General features: G+C 38.9%; 2 protein-coding genes across 3 annotated transcripts in view; one reads left to right on the top strand and one right to left on the bottom strand.

Moving 5' to 3' along the window:
• Positions 1–6,848, top strand: part of plcb3 (phospholipase C, beta 3 (phosphatidylinositol-specific)) — an 89,333-nt gene extending 82,485 nt beyond the window's left edge. The window contains exon 34 of the mRNA XM_047385912.1: positions 821–6,848. Coding sequence (XP_047241868.1) covers positions 821–1,126 — 306 coding nt within the window. The 3' untranslated portion in view covers positions 1,127–6,848. The remainder of the gene's footprint in view (positions 1–820) is intronic.
• Positions 6,849–10,116: 3,268 nt separating this feature from the next.
• The window catches only part of slc8a4b (solute carrier family 8 member 4b), a 146,965-nt gene continuing 129,613 nt past the window's right edge, over positions 10,117–27,468 (bottom strand). For both annotated transcript variants that reach the window (XM_047385672.1, XM_047385673.1), the window contains one exon: positions 10,117–19,405. In XM_047385672.1, the coding sequence (XP_047241628.1) occupies positions 19,026–19,405 (380 nt within the window). In that variant the 3' untranslated portion in view covers positions 10,117–19,025. The remainder of the gene's footprint in view (positions 19,406–27,468) is intronic.

Below are 27,468 nucleotides of genomic sequence, written 5' to 3'. Positions count from 1 at the left end.
TCTTTGTCTGAGGAAATAAAAAAAAAACAGAAATCTTGTAAAACATCAGTAAAAAAGCAAGCAAGCACAGCGCTGCTGAGAACACAGCTAAGAATGTGACGATGTTTGGGATGGTATCACTTCAAACCTCAATCATAACAAAATGTCCCCCAGGAAGAAAGCACTGATAACCAAATTTCCAGCCTCAATGTGAAATCATCAGATGAAGATTTATGTGGTGATGTATTCACTAAGAAGGAGGGAGGTCAAGAAATGTTCAGAGGCAGCAGCTTGGAGACTCAACAATCCAGCACTGTTCTCGGAGGTTTAAAAGCACTCTCTGTTAAGCTCTGTCTTCCTGCAGGTCACCACACTGGACAACTTGTGACAAAAACTATAATTTTAAAAACTTGAATCTAGCAGCATTCAGGTAGACAATTTCTGCTCCACTTCTGACCAGCATTATTACTCTAATACACACGGGAATTCACAGTCTTGCCCTTTTCTTCTAACTGTGTCACCGGAATCCTTTACATTAGAGAGCTGAGCGGTAGCTGCAGAAAACACTTCACATAATCTGAGAGTGTTTTGCTGCTGAAGGTTGAGCTGCTCTACAGAAAACGTAGATATCGAGATGTTATTCAGAGGTTACAGCCAGATTGTGCATTAGACAAATATTTCACGATTCTGTTGGAATTAGTGCTTTGAAAACATTGTTTTTGTGGGTAAGGAGAAATTTGCTGTCTTTATTGTTTACAGATCTCACCCACTTTTCTTGAGTGGCAATTTCCCTTTGACCCCATACCAACCACCCTTTGTTCGTTTTTGTGCTCTTGAACAGCTTCAGTCCCAGCTGGATCGAGAACTCGAGGAGGAGTACCGTCGACTGCCAGACGAGATCAGTCAGCACCTTCAATTGGACCGACAAAACAAAGGCATCCACAATGATTCTGTTTTCTCTCCCCCGTCCAATCTCAGTAGCCCCAGCTCAGGCACGCCCTCCAACTGCTCCACACCCTGTTTCCAGTCAACGCCCTTTCGGAGAAGCGTGAACAAGAGCTTGGACAATAGTCACACCTCGCTGGCCGATTCTACATCCTCCCCAACCACTCCTGGGGTGTCGGAGGCTGAAATTTCTTTCAACTAGACTTCTTAATTTTACAGAGAGAAAAAAACAAGATAGGGGTCTATAGTGATCATATGTGGGGTAGAAATGATTATGGATTATCTACTAATTCTATTCTTCTCTCCAATCACTGTTTTGTGCTTGTCTACAGAGCTGTATTTTTTATTTTGCTGTTTTTGACAATTTTTTGGTTTAAATTTTCATTAGCACTATAATCAAACTTTTCTTTTTTAGACATTTTTTAAAATGTCTTTTTTTTTTTTTTTTTCCTGCATCTTTTTCATTGTCTTGCAGTCAGTCAGATTTGCTGCTTTATGGCAACATGGTGAAGCTGAACCTTTGTGTTTTAAACATCTTTAACCTCTTTTTTTATATATTCCGGAAAGCTTTAAACTGTGTCGAGCAAAGTGGCAGCTGCTGGCATCCGACACATGTTTTCCTCAGATATGATCACCATTGATAGATTTATTTTTAGACCCTTATATGTAAAAATATTTAGGTTTAACAAGCTAAAATTAGCTTTTAAAAGAAAAAAAAGCTTTTTAAATCCGAAGGTTTGAACTGTAATGGCAGAAGCTGACCACTAGATGGGGATGAAATTTTACCTTTTTTTTTTCTTTAAATGGCATTTGAGCTGGATGTTCTTCCAGTGGTATTTTACTGTACTTAACCATTTTCACCATAATCTGCATAATGATTGATCAGAAAACTGTTTCCGGCCTTAATCTTTATTCAAAGCAGTTTAAAAATGTCTTGGATTCCTAATTTGGGGTTTAAGATGTAACAGTTGTTTTTTAAGTTTTAAAATCTTCTTCACCCCATTTCGTCAACTCCCTGTTGAAAAACAGAAAAGTGCTCTTGCACAAACTTAGAGGACAAACTTAGGTTATCTTGAGAACACCTGATGTGGGGGGTGTTGGTGTCAGATAATCCCCTCATTGATTCTTTTTAAGAACCTCGAAATGGAAATGGGTTTAATTTGAATGTGTGTTCGTGTGTGTTTTTTAACTCCTACAAGTGCTGTTGCAGCCAGGAGGAGGATGATGGCTAAATTAGCAGCACTACTGTGGAAAAAAGGCACTCTGGTGACTAAAAGTTGCACAATGACATCTTAATGTAACTGAGACTCTGTTTCAATCCTGTGGTTGTTGTTTAAGGCTGATATAACTTTATTTAAGCCTCCACTTCCATAGCTCTACTGTTTTAATTTGTCTGAGTGGACATAAGAAAAGTTTTATGTAGATTTTATTTCGATCCCCTATTTAACTCAGAGCGTTAGAAACGGGTGGTGCACACAGTTAATGGTACATTAGGTTTTTTTCCACCAAAGCTTCCAGTTTTTCTGTATTTAATTTGCTATTCTCCTGTTTTTGTGTGTATTTCCTGTTTGTCCACTCTGACTGGTGAAATGATGGTACTATGTGTAGATAATCTATGTACATGAGTTTTACTACTGACTACTAATGCTGGTGATTGATTGAGGTTAAAATGGGATTAGGGTAAAACCAAAATGAGTCTATTTTCTTATTTTGTTTTATTATTTTTGTCCAGAGAAAAACGTTTGAAAATATTTAGGGAATCCTCTTTGCTGTTATGAGCGCTAGCTGCCTTTATTTCTTATTACCCTTTGGAATTACATATCTGATTGAGCTGATTATTTTATGGTTTCCTCAAATAATGAAAGGTGTCCATACTGGCTGCTGAAAAATGGGTTTACATCGACTGCATGACAGGTTCATACAGTGGCTCCTAAATGTCTACACACTACTGTTAGTTAACCTTCCAGGTGTTTGAGGCTTAACATAATGAGACCATGCTACATCCTTTCCCATCTTTTCCACCCTTGATGTCACTCTAATCCTGTCCAACTCAACTGAAAAATCAAACAAATCTGTTGTTGGATAAATATATAGCTGCAATTACCTGGTTGCATAAGCGTGCACAGGATTAAAACAATATTTTGTTTTGATATAATTATAATATTCAATATGTTCTTTGGTAGGAGTCCATCAGTATCTTACATCCTGACTTGGCAATATGTTCTCTGTCTGCAACATTTCTCCAGGACACCTGGAGTCCACAGCCCTCTTCAGGTGACCGCATGGATTTTTGTACTCCATACTTTCTAGACTTTAGCCAGGCCATTCTCCTTTTTCATCCAGTGAAGTCATATTTTTCTTGATATGGATCCAATATTGGACTTGATGTAAAGCTGAAAAATAATAATACATCTTCATCTTCTTGAAGGTTTTCAAAACTGACTGCAACCCTTCTCCATAGTCCAAAAATATGGAGAATACAGAAAATCATGTAAAACACAACCCACACTTTTTGCTTTGTAATTTACTGTAGCTCCTCTAACAGATTTGTTTGATTTTTAGTTGATTTATGTAGGATGAATGTCACAATAAAGGTGGGAAACATTTAAGAATAAATATTCACGGTCTCAATTTTTTAAGTTTAAAACACTGGAATTTTAAAAAGGATGCAAAATTTTTTAAATGCCACTGTTTTGTGCAGTTTGTCTGCACAACTCTATAATTTGTTCATTTTATTACCACAGCAGCTTTCACCTGCAGGGGTCAGCATTTCCTTTGAATGAAACCTCCTTGAGCTTTAAAGATGAACAGATGATGATTGTCAGGTGCTCTGCACAAACATAAAGCTTTCTACTACCGATTTAGATGTGTGACTGTTAACACTCTAAATCTCGACCAAAAATATCAACACATTCCTCTCAGTCCGTACTGAAATGGCCCGTAATTTTAAATTAGCATTATTCTGTTCTTTAATTTGGACAGGATTATCAGGTACTCGCTCGTTTTGCTGCAGTTAAAATGCACCTTGGCCAATCTGTCTTGGATGTTGAAACATGTTCCCATGATGCAGATGTCAATACAACCACCTTGCAGTTACACTTACTTTTTGTACTAAGTGTCTGTAGCCTCCTGAATACATTTTTCATAATTAAGAAGGTTTTGTTTGGTATTGCACTTTGAACTTGGACTTATTTGGTTTTATTGAGAATGCAAAGAAAAATCAATGCTTCACATGCACATTAATTTTAAACCATTTATTACTGAGGTTTAGTAATCTAAAGAGGTGCATGTATAGGTAAATGCCTAATTGCTGGATTTATCTGTTTTATTTTTGTGGTATAATAACTGCAGCATGGGCCGTTCTTGACTGTATTGGGCAGTCACTTGAGCTCTGATACTTTACTGCTATTATTTTGATTCAAAATATACAAAGAGCCCCAAAAAGGGAGAAAAACCTGCATAATGAATTGCATTCATAAATCTATATGAATCACATAAAAGTGCAAAAAATAACTAATAACATCTTTATTAGATCAGCAGGACACTACATTCTGAGGCTTGGAGAAAGAAGGAATCATTTCATTGTGATTTAATGTAAAATCACAGTACTGTCAAAAGGACTCAAATCTGTTCAGTTTAGTTAACCCTGTGCATGACTGCATAACTTTGTTACAAATTGCATCATCTGGGCATTATATTCAGAAACATTACCAGCATTGATGCTAGTGTCGTCAAAATCACATCAGAGCTGAATGAGTCACATGTTCTCTCATGAAAGTATCATTCCAACTGTTAAATCACAAACATGTTTGTATAATTTCCATGATGGTACCTCTGGCTGAGTTCAGAGTATGACTTGATCACAGTGAGGCTGCCGGGTGTTGTCTATAGTAATGAGGTTTACTGGTTTGCTTAGAAGTTCCTGATCCTGGAGGTAAACTTTTGTGCAACTTCAAAACTTCACTCAAATCCAAATAATTGCTTATTTTTACACAGATGATGGCTATTAGCATGGATTACCTGAACTGCAGAAAAATTGACTGCAATAGTACACAAATAATACACAGCTATACCTATTGTAATTTTTTAATGAAACGGTAAAAACACTTGTTTATTATTTTTACTGCAGTTGTTTTAACTTTGTTAAAATTACATGTGGATTGGCATGAAATGTGCCACATGTACACATTTATTTTGAAATGGTTAAATCAGTGTTTGAAACTAACTCAACTGCTAGTGCTGGTTAGCAATGGCACAGCAAACTGGTGCTAAATAAGGCTTAGAAATGTTTCATTTATTTTACCTTTTGGTTGGTCCCACTTACATTTTAATTGATATAAAAGTGCCAGACACCCATATCACATGTTTATATTGCACTTTCAGTTAGTTACATAAATGGTTGTAATCCTAAACTTCTTTTACTGCTAGTGCTAGCTAGCAATGGGCTAGTACTAATTAGCACTACAACCTAGCCCTTATCATGCGTGTAGGTTTGTGTTTCTAACTGTGGTTAGTAATAAGTTATTGTCTGTTTTCACTTTATTGTCACTGCTAGTAAGGAATAGATTTGTTCTAATGAGCAATGGTACTGAAAACCACTTCTACTCATTTGTGCTAGTGTGTAGAGCTTGAGCTAGTTAGCAGGCTAGTGCTAATTAGCACTTTCACTGCATAATAGCCTTAATAATTGGTACAAGTCTGTAGTGCTACTGCCAGTTAGCAATAGGCTAATCCTAATTAGTGATATTACTACAGATTGGCACTAATCACCAGAGCAAGTTTGTAGTGCCACAGGTAGTTAGCAATAGTATCAATAAAAGCTAGGACTACAAACCAACTCGAATCATTTGGAAAACTTTAGTGCCTTCATTACGAATCATTTGTAAAGTTTGCAAGCCCTGTGTTAATTACTAAAATGGCAAACAATATTTACCCACATGCCAGCTAATTAGCTATAGCACTAATTAAGTGCAACAGATAATTGGTGATGGCCTAATCCTAATTGAATCTAGCACTACAAGATGGCATCCATCATTGCAGGATGACACGTGCAAGATAAAAACAAATGTAGGCAGATCTGTGTGTTAAATTTATTTGGGACCATCTTGGTTGCTTGTATATTTGTAGCACTAAACACACTGTTACATATTTTTATTGATGTATCATTAGCTACAGTGCTTGTCCGATTTTGTGCCAAAGTAATTTATGGTAAGGCCATTTTTTTATGTCCTGAATCAGGCTCTAAAATAATTATGATTATTACCTCATATGATCTTAGTAATTTTTTTTGTTTCTTAGCACAAGTGTATAGTGTGGTCTGTGAAGCTTTGGTACAAGTGAAGCACAGTCCATCCTGCTGCTATTAGTTTGTTTCTTTTCCATCACAAGGAAGCAGCTGGGTTGTTTCTATGTTAAGCCATGAACTTTAGCTTCTTCTCTGTCCTATTTATGTTGCAAACTGGCATTTAATTGTATGCACCATACTTGCAGCAGTGTTCTGTTAGATATTATGGGTGCTCAGCACTAAGCAGAAATCTTTGACTTTCCTCTTATTAGACATTTGGTGACTGGTCGCCCTTGGGCCAACCCTGAGGCCTCTGGCTTACATCTTTTCTCTCTGTTCTTCCTCTCTCAGCCTCGCTGTCACATTTCTTTGCCTCCAGTTTCTCCCAGTAATGAGACCATATTTTACTCCTGGACTGGTTTAATTAATTAGGAGAATCAGTAGAGTGGGTTCACTTTAAAAAGTGGCAGATGGCAAAATACATAAGACAAGATGTGTTTTCAGTTTTCTGTAGTGTATATGACTGTCGGATATAAAGGGAATACTATACGGTGATCCAGATGTAATATTTTATTGTTTCTTTCTAATTAATAAAGTATATGGGTGAACCTTTAGTAATAAACTTGTGACTTTATGGGAATCATTTGCTGTTTTCTGTTTTTTTGTGCTTGATAGTTAAAGAAAGCATAAAGTACATTTTCCTGGCACTTGCCTCCTTTTTATTTGTAAAAAACTCACAGGTAAATGGCATACAGTTCCTTCCTTCCTTTAGTGGTTAACTTTATCTGTCATTGAGCTTAGATCGGATAAGAAGTTTACGTCCTCTCATCATTGGCAGAATGTCATTAATTTTGCACTTTTATGATGGATTTAAACTGTGTCAAAACTATACATACCAGCTCAAATATATACATAGATCCTCACTAACATTTGGTTAAATGTTCCTTATCAGGTTTTAGAGAAACAAGACTTTTCAAGCCATCATCATCTTGCATAATTCTGATTGGATATTTAACTTAAATTGTTCTTAAATTTATAAGCTTCACCCTGACTCCTCCAAAGATCCTACATCCTGTTATAGTGACCAAAAAGCTGAATCCTTGTTTCTTCTGACATTTGTTGTGAATTGGCACTATGTAAATAACCTAAAAGAATTTCAAAAGCAGACTGCACGGTGGAAACACTGTTAGTACTCTTACCTTGCAGCAAAAAGATCCTGGGTTTGAATCACAGCCTACAGTCTTTCTGCATGGAGTTTGCATGCTCTCCCTGTGTATGCTTGACTGGTAGGTTAATTGGTTACTCCAATTTGTCCTTAGATATGAGTGTGTCTCTGTGTTGCCCTGCCCAGATGTATCCCACAAGACAATGGATGGATTGTATGTAAACGTCTGGCCGAAAATGAACAACACATGAAGATTTAAATGTCTTGTTATCCTACGCCACTGTTGGCTCAGCTTTTGTTTCTGTCAACACCATTCTGACATTGCAAAAGCTTTTTGTCAGACTGAGATGACAGATAGAATTGCAGCATTTGTGTTTCATTTCATATAGAGTGATAAAAGCCTCATTTCCTGAGCAGCTCCTTTGTTTCCTTTCATGCCTGAAATCTGACTTCTTCTGCAAGAAGCAGCCGCTTTGTTTGGTGAATACTAATAAGAAGTTGCCTGTTACTACAAAGCCAATTAACCAACTAAGAAGTGTCAAAAGCGTTTATGCATGAAGGCAAAAATTTGGGCCCATGAGAGATGAGGCGATCCGTGTAGCGACTCACTTCCTGTCTGCTTTATCCCAGAGGATAAATTTGTTCCAGCAACAACTCCATCACTTATTCTCCTGCTTTGGTTTGTTCTTTCCTTCTGTTAAACATTTAGCCACATTTCTCTCCATGTGTTTTCTTTCTTCTCTTTCCTTCTTACACTTTAAATGCATTTTTAACTATTTTATTCTAGCCCTCATCTTTCTTTCGTTCCTCCTCTTTTCCTTTATGTTTCCCTCAGGATCCATGGTGTTTACCCTGAGTCCCGTTCTCCTCCAGCAGAGGATGTAGACTTTTCTCACTGCTGGATCACTGTGAGAATAACAGCTGCCACTTTGTTGTTGAGAAGCTGACAGAGAAGAACGGGAACAGGAGAAGGATGCAGGAGCACACAGCCACACATTTGCAACTGTAAAACTGAAACTTTGGATCTTCTGTGCCTTAATTGGATCTGTTTTAGGAAATGAAAGAAAAACTGAAAATCAGACTAATCCAACTGTCCCCACAGCCCCTGAGAGTAAATCCGTAAAGCATGGTTGAGGTGTCTATTGGCCAGCAGTGCAGCACGGTTGTTTCACCAGTTTGGTCCCAGGTGTCTGTCAATGTTTGTACGCATGAGTTTGCAAACTTCCAGCAACCTTTCTCTCCTAACGTGTCTCAGATAGGGTGTGAAACAATATCCTGGATACTTAACTGATAAATGCTGCAGATGTTTAACACTTTTGGTTGCAAACAACAAGACTGATCTCATCCCAGAGACGTTGAAACCAGATATTTATATAAAGTGTTTAAAGAGACACATAACTTTTGTTTTCTCACTGCTAAATAGTAAATCAGACTAAACCTTTCCTGCTTCAAGTCAGTAACCAAAATATTTTTTTCTTTTAAAGAATTTGGTTACTTTTTTTAAGGTTAGGAGTTTAAATTCGCTATCATAAGATGATTTCAATGCTGAACAATTTGAGAAAATCCAGATTATGATGTCATGGTTTTGTAAACCTCTGTTAATTTAATTCACATCATTTGAGGGAAGTAAATGTGTCATCAGGTCACAACAGGCTTGCAGCGATTATTTAGCTAATTGGTTAATCTGTTGACTATTATTTCGATTCATTGATTCATAATTAGATAGCAAAAGGTGCTTAATAGGAGATTTTTTACAGGATTTGTACCAGGTGAAGCTATAGAGTTCTGGATAGACAAATTTCTAGACAAAGGTTTTTCCATGTTAAATGCAAAATGTATGAATTTTTGTACAGTTTTGGCCTAATTATTGCTCTGATCGGGTTGTTCTTTCAGCAATTGGCATGATTTAGAGTCTGAAGTTTACTTCAGTTAACGATTATTCGATTACTAAATTAGTTGACGGTTATTTGAATAATCAATAAATCCGATTAATTGTTTCAGCCCTACATAATGAGGAGCAGATGCTACAGGGTCGGAAGTTATGTTGAGGCCTGGGTTGAACAGTAAATGGTCCTCGCTACTAATATGTAAAGCGATAGTGTTATGTCAGCTGTTTTTAAATTACACCCAATGTTATGGAGACACAAGCCATGAATCTACCCACCTCTTCTTTGAAAGCCTTTTCTAAATTATCTAGAAGTATTTTATAAAATGTGTTGGTGTGGGCAGAGCCATAAAGACATTTATATTTGCGTCGCAGGTGTTTAGTTTCTCTGGCAACAATTGTAGATGCAAAGAAATACTGGACTGAGTTAGCGGGAGGCGGCCATTTTGTCCCTTTGCCATTTTAAAGATTTTGCTCATGTCATACTGACCATTCGTCAGTTGCTCGGGGACTTCTTGTACCCATTTTGCTAACTGATGATTTTGTAAAGAAATATGATTATTTGGGTCCAATTAACAATGTCTACCAGCAGGAGGCGTCATAGTTATTTTCATTTAATCTGGGGTCTGGCATGTTTCAGTAGAAGAAGGGACCCCAATGGGGTGTCATATAAGATCTACTGTAAATATTATATAATTTAATTAAATGGGACATCTAAGCATTTGCTATGTATGATTTATTCAAATGTATAACTACAAAGAGAATTTAACAGGTTAAATATGCTTTGTTGGGGCACAATGGTACAAGTTGGCCAAGGAAAACATGTTATTTCTACCCGATGAAAAGACGTAGACATACTTTTCAACATTTGCCAGTCAAGTTTTATTTCACTTTTAAGAAAAAAAGATGAAAGAAATGTTTGGTCTTTGTAAACATCTATATCATTTTTCATATCATATCATTTTCAGCATTTAAAAAATACTCTTCACTACAACATCTCCAACATTAACACCACTGTAGTCAGAATGAGCGTGATTCATACATCGACACACCTATGGACGGCGAACTATTAATGAATCCACACCTCCACACTTAAACAAACCCCAAAAAAGGATAAAAGCACATTAATCATTTAACTTTACTAAGCTATGTTGGTGTTCTACTCTCTGAGGATTTTCTCTTACAAAACAAATGAACAAAAACAACACAAAGCAAAATAAATGCAACACAATGATATCCTAAAATGAACTGAAAAAAAAAAATGAAATACCAAAAGCGGATAAAGCACTTTGTGACTGCATGAGTATAAAGTGACAAAAAATACTTGGAAAGGATTGTCTAACAAGAGAAAATAATCCAATGAAATATAAATTATATTGATATTTTCTTTCAGAAATCTTCAACCATAAAAATGACAATAATCGTTCTTTTTAAATGTGTTCAGCATCACTTGTACGACTCACAGCTTCACCGATTTAAAGGAGAGTCTTTGATCAGCAGCTTGAGTTGGATATAATGTAATTATAATGATCAATAAATATATGAAAGATGAAAACAAATGGTGACAAAAACAAATACAGGAAAGGCGTTTAATACAACAGAGAGTGAAGATGTTATGATGCCTGTAACCTTCTTCTCGTAAATATACTTCACTCCGATGGTTTTCAAGGAGCAAGTTGTATTTTTGGGTAAACAAGCAACCAAACAAGCAACCAATCTAATAACAGAGCGGTAGTGAGTAACTAAACATTCATAGCAGGAAACATCTAAAGTACCGATGAGGTAAAAACCTTTCTGATTTAAAATGTTACATATTTTTTTCTATTATTGTGAGTATAGTTTTAATTTTGCCTGGTCACTTTTAGATGCTTAATATTGTAAAAAAAAATACTTTTTACGGAAATATGGAAACTCTGGAAAAAGGCAATGTATTCACAACAGCAGCTTCCTTCATTACCCATCCGGGTTTTTCCATTTGGACATTCTCTAATACAATCCTCTCCACTTCTGACCCGGATTCTACACATTTCTCTCTTGACACACATGAACACAGAGCACATTAAGATGTAACAAATATTACAAAGATTTCAAATAAAGAGTGAAGCCAGAATTTTTGATGTCTCATTCAAAAATCGACTAGACTACCTCCAGATGTTAACTCTGATGTCACCAATTCTTATATCTAAATCCAACATGGCTGACTTCTGCATAAAACTGCCAGTGAACGCTCATTTGAGTTGCATTCTCCGGCTCCTGATGACACTTCTGTGGATATTTTTCTTTCTTTCGTCTAAAAAAGAAAATTAAAACATTGCAAAGAGATGCCAAAATATCTACGTTGGGCAAGTTGATAGCTAGCAATTCTTTTCTCAAAGGTCTTGGTAGAAATTTATTTCAAATGGATAAGATTTCCTTTTAATAATCACTGTTTTGTTTAATAACAGAACCAAATTTAGAGGCAGTGGGTTCAGCGTAGATGTTACCAGACATATAAAGAACAGTTAATTGGTGCCATTGTTGTATTTTAAAGATTATTATAATAAAAAAAAAAAGCTCAGAGGCTGTAAATTTATTAGAAATGATACAATATATAACCAAGGTGAGTAAGAGAAGTTATCTTCTCAACAAAAGTCATGGATTGTAAAACACAGCCATCCTCTGGCGGTAGAACGTCGGGTGTGGCCACCCTGAAAGATGGTTAGGAGCTCCTGCTTTGGTCAGGATGTGGGCTGTTTTTAAAATGGCTGTTTCTATCTGTTCATCAGTTAGATGTGGGCTTATATGAGATTGTCAGGGTTTGATAAATAAAAAAATAAAAAAAATAAAAATTAATTTAATTAATTTTTAATAAATAAGGGTTCAATGTTAATTACACAGAAATTAAAAACCCGGCATGATCCAGCTGCTTTTATTTTAAACAGGAAAGCAACCATTGTTCCTTCTGCTGCTGGATTTATTCACAAATACAAGAAAAACCCCCACTAAAATTAAATAGTTGTTTTCGGATCAAACTGAATTTGAATATCAGCACAGAGTAAATACAAAAACCCCACAGAAAATCCAGCAAGCCTTACGTGAAAAAGTAATTTCGCCCACGTGAACTATGAAACAACTGTGATTAACATGTTTTTTTCTTGGATTTACACTGGCCACACCCAGGCCTGATTTTCTAAAATATTTTTGTCTATCTAATCTAAAGAGGTGCAGATATGAATCAAAGCCATTAGAGTCATCTATCAGGGTTATAAGGTCATTTCTAAGACTTTAGGATTCCAGGGAACCTCAGTGAGGCTCCCGTCAGCTGTTTAACAGATGTGCTGCTCTGAGCTTGCCAGCTGTAGTTTTTAAAACGTTACTTTAGTATGAGTTGTGGCTGAAACTCCTTTAGCTTCCGCACAATGACAATTGGTGTCTTTTGCAATCAGAAATATTTGCAAACAGCTGAAATTGTCTGTTTTGTGAGCAAGAGGAGAATGTTGTAGCCTACTTTAAGCCGGCTGACTGGCAGTGTGCAGCAACCTGTGGGCGAGGGGGGCTAGCATTGCTTCCACTCTCACTCATTAAAAATACTTTAAACCATAATAATGGAAGATTTCCATTCAGATATTAAAAACCTGAGGATGGTCTTTAATCGGGTGATGCTTTGTAAATCGGATACTTTAGCTGTCTGTACATACTCTACATGTGTTTTATGTGTAAGTACGACTATAGCAAGCCATCAGCTGGACAGGGGACGAAGAGACAGCGACCTCGATGTAAAACACAAACCGACACTTTCAAATCTCCTGCCAACACCTATTCTCAGTTTTGAATGACAGCCAGATTTATTGCAAATTTAATAAAACCTGGCAGGTACACACACACACACACACACACACACACACACACACACTCACACACACACACACAGATAATCCAATTTATAACCATTTTTTTGTTTCCCTGTGGGTCAGGCTGGCTTTTGAATTCATTAATTGTGTGTATGGGACGTTTGCCAAAGACAGGGCAAGTCCTAGTAAGGAGATTACGACACCAGCTCACAGAGACGACAATCCCAAAATACACACATGCCTCGGAGGGAAGAATGAATGAGAAATCACACGGTAATGTTCAATAGAGGGACAGAAAACACTGATAATGAAGGAAACTGACAACACTGCAGCTAGAGTCCCGAAGAATTGGGTTAGCTGGTAGCTAAGCAACAGGCAGAAAAATATGGTTACATTTCTTCACTTACCAATATGGAGCTGTCCTCCAGCAAAGATTACCAACATTTAAACAGACAGCTTTTCTAATTCAACTCGCTTATTTTCCCCCGTGGCGTCAGCAGCACTTTTATCCTGCCCACTCTTTCCTTAACCGGCTACAGAAGCTTAAGTCATTGAGAAAAAGAGTTTGGGCAGACAGACGTCCTGGCATTTAAAACCGGCCAGGAGCCGTGCCAATCAGCAAGCCGTGTTTTAAGAAGCAAAAAGTGGTACAGACAAGGCTGAAGACAAGGTGAATAAAGAGATCAACAGCAAGAAAACCGTGGAGACCAGTGGTGTCCTCACCTTTTGTCAAACAAGTCAAAAGTACTTGGAGGTGGGGGGCCAAAAACTATACTCAACAATAAACTAAGCGGGAAAAATGTAATAAAAAAAAACAATCAGACTTTCTAGATCCAGAACTTAAAGCTGCAGTAGGTAGTCTGAGAAAACCGTGGACTTAGCCTGAAAGTTTTAACAAGCCCACTTTACAGGTCCCCCTCCCTTGCTCTCTGCTGTGCTTCAGCCCTCCCTCCACAGCTCTTCCTGCACAGCGTAGCCTGTCATGAATGCGCAGCTTGCTTGTCGTCATTGGTCTTCTTCTGTTTACCTGTCTTTGTTTTCTGAGCAGGTGGCATCAAGAATTTGGCAAATTGGGGAAGGGGTGTGAGCAGGTCTTGACTGAAACAAATTCAACAATTTTTGTCTATTTTCAGCAATAAGAACAGGATTTGAGTCACTCTTTCTTTGAAAATGTTGCTATATTCTTATAAATTGAAGAAATTAATAAAAATCAGATTTGGGTGCAAGCCTGGTCTTGAGTAAACTACTAGATAGATGTGTTCCTCTTTACCATGAAATTAAGGAGAATGCAAAACACGTGGTTACTGAAAGTCGAATACTTTGTGTGTTGAACCTAACATTTTCCATTGTAAGAAGTTTTTATTTTGTTTGGTAACAATTTTGCCTTAATTAAAAATAAAAAGTCTTCATGTGCTTTAACCACCTCTGCAGGAGTGCCAAATTTGTGCCATTCTTGATACGGTGAGGCGTTCCCCAAATTTAGCCCAGGGGCCTGATGTAGGCAAAAAGTCCTGCAGGTGACTGCTGTGGTCACAATATTTCCACAAATGACACGTAGACATCTTTTTGTTTTGTCAGCAGCGTGGCTCACTCAGTCCTTCCACTCTGGTAAAACTGGGATCCTCAGTTCGTTTACCTTGGACTGAACCAGTAGTTACAGGAAGTGAAGGATGCAGACAGAACGACAAGGTAAAGGGCTGAAATGAACGGATGGGGTCAGGTGCTCTGCAACAAAATCTTTAAATCTGTCGTGATGCCACCATTTTCTGCTGTGAAGCCATTTACAAGAGAAATTAGTGAACATGACCAATCAAGGGTTCTAGAGAGCAATAACACCCCAGAAAACTAAACATGTACCTGCTGTTTCTTCGTGTATTGAGCACATGCTGAAAACAAAAGCTACAGTGGGTAAGCCTTTTCTTGGTCTGTTGTTATTAAATGTCAGGCATCATCTAAAAATGTATTTCCTGAAAGGAGATGATGAAGACTGTCTGTGGAGGTTTTTTGGAGTATTTGACTGGCTGTAGTGAGCATAAAGCTAATCAAGCAAGAAAATTGTTTTGTTTTTATCTTCTTTGTGACTGAGCCAAATGAATCAGAGACACTTTCACTGCTGATGTTTAACTTCTTCTACAATCACCACATGTATAGTATCAGATTGAAGCAATGTTCCGGTTAAACCCTCCGAGTAAAACACAAGCTTACTCTATTCCTAAATTTAAATTTGGAATGATTTACTGTTTGTCGTGGTTTTTATTGCTGCCAGAAGTAGAGAAAATAGTGAAATTAGGAGGAATAGGTTGTTATGCAAGTGTTTATACTTGCCGACCGCTGATCTTGGAGGTCTGTTGAAAGCTTTGCTGGTTCTGGTCAAGAGTGACTGAGTTTTGCAAACCTGTATTTACATGGCTGGATAAATAGCTCATAATCACCAAACTGGGTGGGAGCACAGGACTTATAACAGCTGTTTTATTTCTCTGTAGCTGCAGTCAGCATGGTGCCTACTGGGGAGAAAAGTAACTTGATTTCTGCTGTTTCTCTGTCGATAACATGGTTTAACAAAGGGGAATGAATTTATTAATGACCCACATTGACAAACCATATGCCATCCCATCTGTCCAGCTCCAGTCACGCTTCTTGGCGAGACACAATCTAAAATCTTTTTTCAGACAGACATGGATGTCAGAGCAGTTAATTGGACATGAAATGTGGCTTAAAAAATGTCACAGAAGCCAAACAAACAGATTCACCTTCAAACATAAGCAGATAATTTAGCACATTTAATTGTAGTGTGAAGACTTTCAGTCAAACTCACCAACAGCTTCCAGCACATTGGGGAGTTTAAAAAGTAAAACTGCACAAAAGGTTTTTGTTAGTGATTTGTTATGATTATTTGTTTTAGTACAAAGAAGCGCCCCACGATGCAGAACAGACATGGGATATTTCAGCTGCCTTATATTTCCCTTTAACTTTCTCAAACAGATAATTTTCCTCTTGAAACGTTCATGATCTCTGAGAATTGTTTCACAAAGATGGAGGGGATACACGTAAATAAAACATCAGTCATGTCCCACACACATCAATACAAGTTTGTGGTACTATCATCGGCAAATAGGAACACTGGTTATGGTTGTAGTTTAGGTTTTTCAACACCGTTGCCTTCACAGTTGTTGTCACGATCACAGTCGGTACAATCCTTCATTCTGATTGGTCCTTCGGGTGTACGGAGATCCCATTTTGGCTAATGATGTTCTAGATTCATTGTTTTTCAAAGTGTAAACATTTTACTTTACAATGTGTAGCGCACAATCACTTTTTACATCCTCATAATTCCTTTTTATCCCCCCTCTGTAATTCTTCATCTGTTTCACATCTTGACGTCGTCGCCGTTCTTCTGTCACATTATATTAATATAATTGTTGTTGTTGTTTTTACAATTGCACGATAACAACATCAACACGTGACGCCATTGAAAAGAGTAGAAAATGTGTTTTGGGAGCGGGATTGGCATTGATGGGGAAAAAGGAGGGTTTGATGGTGCCGACTTGTCACAACGTCAAGAATTTTCCTTTTGGACACATGAACGTAAGGCTGGGAGGATGAGTCAGGAGAGGAAGGTTTGTATAAGCAGAGATTATCTTGCACAGTGTATCCTTGAATAAGAGGAAAAGACAAAGAGGATGGTTAATTTATTATCTCCCCGGCAGGGGAGTGCAGGATCTCCCGAGGGCCCAGTGATTTTGAGTGTATTGAAGGAAAAAGGTGATAAAAGTTAGAAGTCAAGGTAGGAGGATCCACTGTTCCTTGTATAGTACAGTGCCATTAAAAGTATTAATACCTTGAGAACCTTTTTACATTTTGTCCCATTAGAACGGTAAACTTCACCGTGTTTTAGTGGGATTTCATGTGACAGACTAACACAAAGTAGTAGATACAAGGTTTTCACTTTTTACTGAAAGGTGTGTGATGCATTTGTATCCAGAGAGCTGTTCTGAAGCATACCTACGTAATGAACATGTATGTTCAGCCATTACTACCCTGTGAATAAATACCACTAAAACCAATCACTTGGGCGTGGCAGACCTATATTCAGAGGCTTCAGTCCGCAGGTTCAACTCCCATCCCAAGCAACCTTCGCTACATGTCTTCCCCCTCTCTCCACCCCTTTCCTGTCAGCTTACTGTTGAAAACTGAGAAAAATTAAGGCCACTAGTGCCGTAAAAAACATTAAAAAAGCAATCGCCTTAGTATAAATGCAGCTGTTCTCTGAAGGCCTCAGAGGTTTGTTGGAGAATATCAGAGAACAATGAAAATCAAGGAACCCAGCAGACAGGACAGGGAGGAAGTTGTGGAATGGTAAATGGGCTAAACTTATATAACACTTTTCCAGTCATGCAGACCACTCAAAGCGCTTTACACTAGAGCCACATTCACCTAATCGCACGCTCACGCATTCATACACAGATCGGTAGGTAACTTGAGGTTAAGTGCCTTGCCCAGGGGCACATTGACATATAGCAGGAGGAAGCTGGAATCAAACCCACAACCTTCTGATTGCAAGACAACTACTCTTCCTACTGAGCCACAGTCGCCTTATGGAAAAGTGTAAAGCAGGGCAAGGTTCTAAAACAATTTCCAAACATTTCACATCTCACAGAGCACTGTTCAATCCCTAATGAGAAAATGGAGAGAATACATCACAACTGCAGACCTAAAATATGGCTGTTCACTTAAACTGATTAGAGCAACCAGGCAGCCCATGGTGACTCTGGGGGATCTGCAGAGGTCCACAGCTCAAGCTGGTGGATCTTTCAACAGGGTAACTATTAGTTGTGAACTTCACAAATCAGGCCTTCATAGAAGAGTGGCAAGAAGAAACTAACACTGCAGATCCCCTTGAAACACACCATCCCCATGCTGTGCAGGAAGATTAATGGAGCGAAATACAGGGATACTCACGAAGCCAAAACGTAAGAGGCTGAAAAAGGCACCCTCCAGCTGGACAACCACCCAAAACACAAAGCAAGATCTACACTGGGAGGGTTTAGATCAAAGCATATTGATGTTAAAATGGGCCAGTCAAGGTCCAGCCTTAAATCTTATCTAGGATCCTCAGTAACACTTGAAAACTGATGTTCACAGATGCACTCAATTCGATCTGAGTAAGCTTAAACTGTTTTGTTACCAGACACACCTTTCTGTCTCTTGTTGGCCAAAACCGGCAGAGACATACCCTAAAACCCCCCAGCTGTAATTTTACCTTAAGTTCGTTCTACAATTCAAATGCATGCCACTCTTTTCAGGTATTTTCTTGTAAGAAATGTTGGAAACCAGGTTTCTTTTTCCTTCAAATTCACAATTATGCAGTACTTTGAGTTTGTCTATCATATAAAATCTAAATAAAACATTTTGAAGTTTGTGGTTGTAATGTGAAAAAAGGTGAAAAAGAAATAGGTAGGTCTGGCAAGGCGCTGTAAAGACAGACGGTGTAAGGAAAGGCCAGCAAAGTTTCCTGCAGCTCAGTTCATCTCCTCTTTCCTCATAATATTTTATTCTGCTGCTGCAAGACTTTCTCTTCTCTCTGGTTTTGTTGTTGACTTTTTTCTCTGATCTTCGTCTTTTCTCTCAGCTCCGCTTTTTCCTCGAAGCTCTACTGATTATCTTCTCTGCAGCTGGTTCGGCTTCATAGTCAAGCAGCAGCAATGTTTCAAGGTTTTCCTTGACACTCCGGAGGGTCTCCATGGTTCAAAGAGCTTCTTTAACAGACAAGAATAATTAGTCTCAATATTGTTGGGGAGTTTTTCATGAGGGCGTACTTGTGTTATTTAGGGAAAAAAAAACATAATTGAATGACATTAAATCCGTTTTCAGGTAAAGTTTTCAGGTTTTCCACCTCCTTCAAACCAGCATTAGGTCTCTCTCTCTCCTCAACTCTTTCTAAAACGCTTGTATATGGCAGTAGGCCTCCATGGAAGCCAGCAGGATGTAAATAAGCCACAGCGAGACGAACATCAGCGACGTTAGTAACTTGCAAGTCCGTGGCCCGCCCAGCTCCCCTCCAGCCACTGTTGGCCGCCGGCGGTAGAGAAGCATTACCACACACACCACGGCCATAATGGTGAAGAGGGTGACGGAGAAGGCCAGGTTTCCCGGGTCCACCTTAAAAGGCTTGCCCTTAGAGCGCCAGGCGATGGCAGCGATGGTCCACGCCACACCGATGCCCAAGAAGACGTTGACGGCGTTGGAGCCAGTGACGTTGCCAATGGAGGCATCTGCGTACTGGTCCTGGATGGCTGCAACCTTACTGGCAAAAGTATCTGAGAAGACAATGAAAAAGTCAATATTTAACATTGTGCTTTTGTTATCTGAAGAAAACTGGACAGTTTTTATTATACTATTTTAAAAGAAAGTACTTCAGTGCTGGAAAAAGCATCTGCAACATAAACACAAGGCATAAGAATAATTGGACTCTAAATACAGACCAAAAGCAAAAAATTATTTGAGGATGTAAAATACAACGTTGTAGGACACAGATGGAAAAATATATATCACACTTTAAAAACATTAGCAATTAAAAAAACAATCTGCTGACATCTATAAGCAGTATAGATCCAATCGATGCCTAAAACGTTTAGATATTACAGGAGTTCTCCCACTTCATGTTCAAAGTACCAAAATCTAAATTCTAGATAAGGTCAAAAGACCAGAAGAAGTGATGAACAAATCCCTTTGGAGTTTTCTTACAATGTCCAAGCAAAGGAAAAATCCCTTTTACAGTTGTTTGTTGGTGACCCTAAGCTCCTCAAACGTTTGACAGTAAAGTTTAATTACATTTCAATTTTAACTCAGACTTGATCAACTTCAATAATTTTCTTGCCTTGACAACTAAACAATTTTCTCTTTCAGACAAGAACAAACAGCAAGAAATGGTAACATCAAAACAACTGAAATAAACTTACAGATTAACAGAGACCAAGGATGCACCAATATGAAAATTTGAGCCGATATCGATATCCGATATTAATAGTGCTCTTAATTGCTGTTTAATAGTCTTGTGATTCTGCTATAAGTCACCAATCAATGATGGTGGGGATGGCCCAACTTAACAATCATATGAGCATACTAAAAATTCTTCAACCAGCAGATGTTTCTAATGCAAACTAAGTTGAGATAAGAAGTGTTTACTAAAATAAATCTCAATAAACTCAACAATATTTATTCAAGAGCAGTTTATGTTGTATGACATTAAAGAGGACAGAGAGAAGGGGAAGACGTGCAGTAAATGGCTGCAACTGCTCTAACAACAGAGTGACGCAGCAACCGCAGAACTCAAGATTTTGTATAGTATAACATCTACATAACCATAAATGTCTCGGCATGTCTGAGACTATTAATTTAGCAAGTGAGCACATTAGAACTGAAGAGAGTTGTAATCACATGCAGTAGCTATCCAATCAACTATGCTGCAGAAAACAATTTGATTCTGAGCATTGGTCATAAAGCAAAGCCAAAATGATCGCCTTTTTAAAGTACCGTATTTTCCGCACTATAAGGCGCACTTAAAAACCATTAATTTTCTCAAAAAATGACAGTGCGCCTTGTAATCCGGAGCGCCTTATATATGGATCAATTGGTTAATTGGTTGATCCATACTGGTTGTACACGGCGCTCTGTCAAAATGTTTCAGTACGACTGGTAGCCGCACCGCTTGCAGCATTACGGCTACCGTAGTCAGGGGCGTCGCCGAAGTAATAGCGGTAAACACCTGTACTGTTCTTACTCCTAGTCCAACACCACTTGTGTGTGTATAACGTTTGAATGTACTGTTGCAGGAATTGCCTGAACTATATGTGATTAGAAGCTCAGTGTGTGGGGTGTATGTTTCGTGTGTGTGTATGGAAGATGTTGACATTACTCCTCCGGACAGAGGTGGCGCTGTGTGCTGCCGTAGCTGAGAATCAAGAGTGAAGGAGTGACGTCGGTATTATTGTGTGTGTGGGGTGGGTAGAGACGGCGACCGGAGCAGCGGTGTATGAGTCTGTAAGCCCTGTGTTTTTACGTGCTGCAAAGTCATTAAAAAGAACCCCGAATCTCGTCAACAACTCAGTGTTTTGATGCTGTTTCTTCATGCTCAACTCAGCAACGTATGAGTGAGGGAGTTAACCCCGAGGAAACTAGTAACTTCGGCCCTGGAGAAAGCGTCTCCCCTGTGTCATCAGACTACGGTCAGGGGACAGAAACAGGAAAGGTTAACAGTACTAACGTTTGATTTAGTGCATCAAACTGTTTCTTTTACGTGTTTACTGAATCAGGGAAAAGTTCCCTTTCACGTTTTAACTAACGTTTGATTTCAACTTCATCTTCATAGACTCCAATGCATTCCTAACGTGCGGTTGGCTCTATTCAATAGATTTCTATATAGAGGAGACCTTACCATGAGAGTAAATGGAGTTATCAGAACGCTGGTTTGTAGTGTATTAATAAAGTTTGACTGACTGTTTTGTTGACATTCTCTTTAGCACAGCTCCATCTAGTGGATGCATAACGCAACCCCAGTCAAACGTTTGACTGCAGTAGCTTCTATTCTATGCGCCTTATAATCCGGTGCGCCCTATATATGAAAAAAGTTCTAAAATAGACCATTCATTGAAGGTGCGCCTTATAATCCGGTGCGCCTTATAGTGCGGAAAATACGGTAGTTAGTTTATTCTACAAAATGGGTGTTTAATTTACTGATTAAAAAAAACATTTAAGCGCCAAGTTGAGCATCTAGAAACAAAGGTCAGATTTGGACATAATTTAGTACACATGCAGACAGGTGATGGATATGTTTAAATTGATTCTCGCTGATAGAAGCAGGATCACTCCACAATCCACAGAGCGGACGCTTTGAAGATCCATAAGACAGGAGTACCAGTCCTGGAAGGAGTTTGGTGAAATCAGGTGGTCATATTGTGCAATTCCCTCACAAGTTAAATGTTAAAAAACAAACTTATTTCAAAAAGTCAAATGGAAAAACTGATCTATCAAACTCTATCTTCTGTGTATTGCTGTCCAATGTGTTTACTTTTATTACTTTTTGGACTGACTGTTGGATGCTTCAGCGACTGACTGATAACATTTGATCTGTGATGTGATCTGGTGGCCAATCCAGGCGTTTCAGCTCCTTTCGTACTCATATACAGTTAACACCAAAATTATTCCAACTTCAAGCAGTTTTAAATTAAGAATGTTTTCCAGTCAACCAAAAAGTTTGTTTCTGACAGGAAATGACACCGACATCTCTGAAAAGTTACCAAAACAACGTGAAAAAAGTGTTAATTTCGAAAATTGATTAAATAATTTTTACCCTTTTCAATAATAAATGGAAAAATCTTTATTGGCATTACAACAACCATACCATTCTGATAGTTGTTGACCAGCTTTTTGCATGTTTTCACTGGTATTTTAGCGATTGATCTTCTGTGATGAACTCCAAGTCTTTTAGGTTGGAAGACCTCCTTGCCAACACCCTAATCTTTAGTTCCCTCCACAGATTTTTTCTCACATTCAGGTCAGTTTTTTGGCTGGGCTGCTTTAAAACTTAAAGATTAAAGATTAGTCAAATTCAAAGATTACTTTAAACCTGAATCTCCCAGGAGTATGAACCATTTTGAACTTATCTCTGGTTGTCGAGTGTTTTAAATTACGTCCAAATCTGACCATTCCAGACCATCAAAATGTCAAACAAGATGACATCAAGAGATTCGGAAAACCATTTTTGAGTTTCTTGTACTTTGTTTAAATTGTGCAGAGTGAACATTACTGCTGTCCATATTTGTATCTGGTGCCATCATGTGCAAAAACAGAGTACTAAATTCTTCAAAAAGGCTGCGGGTGGCTACAAGAAAGCTTTTCCACCAGAAATTATGTCAAACGCTCAGAGTTGCTGACAGGAAACACCAGGGAAACAGCTGCCAGTTACTGTAGGCCCGTATCGGTTTATTCCCATTTCTAGTCTGGCTGCTGAGATGAGTCTCAGTTCTCATTTAAATATCAGGGAGATTAATTGAAATTCATATCCCAAAATGAAAGCAGTCCTCCATAGTGAGTGACTTGTAATCCTTTTGGTGAAATCTCTGTGTGCTTTGATGCACGGGTAGGAGAGATCTGAATTACAGAACAAAACTGCCCCCAAAATAGACAGAGTTCACCCAGACTGTTATCGAAGAGAAATCATTCACCTCAGTCAGACAATGGTGGCCTCTAATATTTCTCACATTAAAAGTCATTCACCTCGGTGAAAGATGCTTGTGTATTTAAGAGATGATGAATCAAACATAGTAATGGTTTCAGCTTCCACTAGAGTCACATCACAGTGATTTACATGTTCCTGTTTCTAATGGGATGGAAAACAAGCTGAACTCCACTACTCAGACACATATGATTGTCATATAATATCCAATACGGGGTTTTAAGCTCAATCCTAGGTGAACAAAATTATTTTCACAGAGAAAGGAATGTGTATAATGTGGGCAGAAATGGACATATTGTTAAATGTTCAGTTCACATATCGATGTCTGATCCGATTTCCTTCATCTCTGGAAAATCAATTTAATTGCATTAAAACATCAATCCATTCATTTTCTATCCTCGCTTCTCCCGTACAGGGAAGAGGAGAGCTGGTGTCTATTCCAGTGGTGTTTCTTCTACATCCAGCCCATTTCAGGTCACCACACAGCATCTCAATGAGATCTGGGTTTTGACTCTTCCCAGGACTTTCCTAACTCACAGCCAGTCCTTGGTGGGTACACTTGTATCTTTTGGGTCATTGCCATGTTGCAGGGTCCAGTTCTGCATTTGCTGTAGTTTTTTTTAGATGGTCTCACACTTTCCTCAAACACCCTCTGATAGTCTATAGAATTCATTTCTGATTCTATAATGGTGAGCTGACCAGGTCCTGCTGCAGCAAACCATGACACTTCCACCTCTGTGCTTCCCAGTTGGTATGAGGTTCTTTTCATGAAATGCTCTATATGGTTTACGCCAAACATTTCCTCCGTTCTGGACTCCAAACAATAAAATTTTTGACTCATCTGTCCGAAGAACATTATTCCAGAAGTCCTGGTCTTTGTCTAGGTTCTCTCTGGCAAACCAAAGTCTTGCCTTCAAATGTCCTCTTGCCTACCTCACATGGCAGTTAAACTGCAGTCTCTTTCTAATTGTACAACCATGCATTCAACATCAACAGTAGCAAGAACCTGCTGTATCTCCCATGACTACATTTGAAGGTTTCTGGACACTTCTTCAAGCATCTTGCAGTCTGCTTTCAGGATTAACATGTTTGGAAGGCCAGACCTGGGCCTGTTGGCAGTTGTTTTAAATGTTCTACGCTTGCAGTCTATGTTCCACTAATGGAGTGGTTGATTCTAAATTTATTTGAGACCTTTTTGAATCCCTTACCAGACGTCTTAAAATCCATTGAAGTTTGGGGTTGCAATGTGATAAAATGTGAAAAAATAGGGAATAAAATGTAAAATTTAAATTTTAAAGTGCTGTTACCAGAACTGCTCAATCGTTGCCTGAATTGGCAAATTTACAGGACATGGTCCTCATAATTGCTGAGTGTAATAATGATCCAGTGTAATGAGTTTATAGATGAAACTGGGAAAATGTTGAGAGAAGATGAATGTTCCTCACAAGAAGATTACAACCCTGTTCACGGCAGCAAACTCTCCCCATGGAAGCTATAATCACCTTTTCAACCACAGTTCTGCAGCTCACAGGTCGAAATGATGGATGAACCAATAGCAAATACACAACGCTCAATAAAAAAAGGGAAGCAAAGAGACAGGAAAAAGAATGTCACAATAATAAACTGCTGCAGATGGAGCATAAGAGAGAATTTCAGGTAAATAACAGGAGGATTATGCAAGAGTGGGCTACATGTTACAAAAAAGTATGAGATACATAACGTAAATAAATTAGCATTAGAGTATGTTGTTAGAGAAGACAAAGATCCATGTTTACGTCTCCACTCCCAGCACGGCTGTCGAAGCAGCTCACTTAGATATGACTTCTCAGAGAACTCCCTGCAAGCCATCAAAGCTGCCACCTGGAAGAGAACCTCTCGAGCTATTTCTATAACTCATACGGTGGAGCAACAATAAACTCGCTGGCGAGAGCAATGAGGTAGGGAATTGAATTAAAGCCTGGGGACAAACCGTCCCCTCCGGGTGGAGACTAGCTCAGGCTGAAGACTGTGATGGAGTCTGCTTTTTACAACTCAGATTGGATTTTCAGCCTCCTTGTTGGGGCAGCTGGGGGAAAAAAATCAGATCGAAGAGAGAAACATTCCTTTATTCTTTCATTTCCTTGTCTGTCTGAGGAAAACTTTGGAAGAAATGCAGAACTCACTTGGTGTCTGTTTAAACAGGGAGCAAAAATGCCAGAAAATTAGGAAAAATGTATGGCAGTGTCACAAAAACATGTTTTTAACCTTTATTCTCAAATTACATCTCATGTTTTTTTAAATAGTATAGGTACAGGGGTTGGACAATGAAACTGAAACACCTGTCATTTTAGTGTGGGAGGTTTCATGGCTAAATTGGACCAGCCTGGTAGCCAGTCTTCATTGATTGCACATTGCACCAGTAAGAGCAGAGTGTGAAGGTTCAATTAGCAGGGTAAGAGCACAGTTTTGCTCAAAATATTGAAATGCACACAACATTATGGGTGACATACCAGAGTTCAAAAGAGGACAAATTGTTGGTGCACGTCTTGCTGGTGCATCTCTGACCAAGACAGCAAGTCTTTATGATGTATCAAGAGCCACGGTATCCATGGTAATGTCAGCATACCACCAAGAAGGACGAACCACATCCAACAGGATTAACTGTGGACGCAAGAGGAAGCTGTCTGAAAGGGATGTTCGGGTGCTAACCCAGATTGTATCCAAAAAACATAAAACCACGGCTGCCCAAATCACGGCAGAATTAAACGTGCACCTCAACTCTCCTGTTTCCACCAGAACTGTCCGTCGGGAGCTCCACAGGGTCAATATACACGGCCGGGCTGCTATAGCCAAACCTTTGGTCACTCATGCCAATGCCAAACGTCGGTTTCAATGGTGCAAGGAGCGCAAATCTTGGGCTGTGGACAATGTGAAACATGTATTGTTCTCTGATGAGTCCACCTTCACTGTTTTCCCCACATCCAGGAGAGTTACGGTGTGGAGAAGCCCCAAAGAAGCGTACCACCCAGACTGTTGCATGCCCAGAGTGAAGCATGGGGGTGGATCAGTGATGGTTTTCGGCTGCCATATCATGGCATTCCCTTGGCCCAATACTTGTGCTAGATGGGCGCGTCACTGCCAAGGACTACCGAACCATTCTTGAGGACCATGTGCATCCAATGGTTCAAACATTGTATCCTGAAGGCGGTACCGTGTATCAGGATGACAATGCACCAATACACACAGCAAGACTGGTGAAAGATTGGTTTAATGAACATGAAAGTGAAGTTGAACATCTCCCATGGCCTGCACAGTCACCAGATCTAAATATTATTGAGCCACTTTGGGGTGTTTTGGAGGAGCGAGTCAGGAAACGTTTTCCTCCACCAGTATCACGTAGAGACCTGGCCACTATCCTGCAAGAAGAATGGCTTAAAATCCCTCTGACCACTGTGCAGGACTTGTATATGTCATTCCCAAGACGAATTGACGCTGTATTGGCCGCAAAAGGAGGCCCTACACCATACTAATAAATTATTGTGGTCTAAAACCAGGTGTTTCAGTTTCATTGTCCAACCCCTGTATATTTTAAAAGTAGATTTGTACCCCTAATGCAGCATGCACTCCTCCTGGATGAGCATGTGGCGACAGTGGACAGTAGCTTGCATTGACATTGCAGCAATCCCTTATGTAGCGACAGTGGAGAGAAAAAACACCCTTTTAACAGGAAGAAACCTCCAGCAGAACCAGGCTCAGGCTAACATATACAGTATCTATAATGTAAAGACTCTGGCTGGGCCACTACAAAACATCTACTTTCAGTCAGACAAAACATGTTAGTACAATTGGAAGATTTTTTGAAATGCCATCGCTGGAGCTATTACTGCCTTTACACTTGTTCTCTCTCCTTGTTTGGTTCTGCTATAGAAACTCAAACACCTGGACTGAAGTATTGACAGACCTACTGCTGTCATGTACTCTTTGTCTTTCTTTCCCAAAGAAAGTACTCCTGGTCTGGTGATATTGCTGGCATTAACTGAGTGGTCATTGTTTTTCATTCCAAAAAAAAATAACTCCTGGTCCAGTGGGTCTGTGTGTTTTCTTGCTGTCTCCTTCCTGTCCTCTCAACCCATAGGCATACGACTGCTCATATAGAGCATGGTTCTG

This window comes from Girardinichthys multiradiatus, chromosome 14, assembly GCF_021462225.1.
Source record: "Girardinichthys multiradiatus isolate DD_20200921_A chromosome 14, DD_fGirMul_XY1, whole genome shotgun sequence".
NCBI classification, from domain to species: Eukaryota; Metazoa; Chordata; class Actinopteri; order Cyprinodontiformes; family Goodeidae; genus Girardinichthys; species Girardinichthys multiradiatus.
Note: the sequence above shows the minus strand (reverse complement) of the source record. Positions and strands in the feature narration are given on the sequence as shown.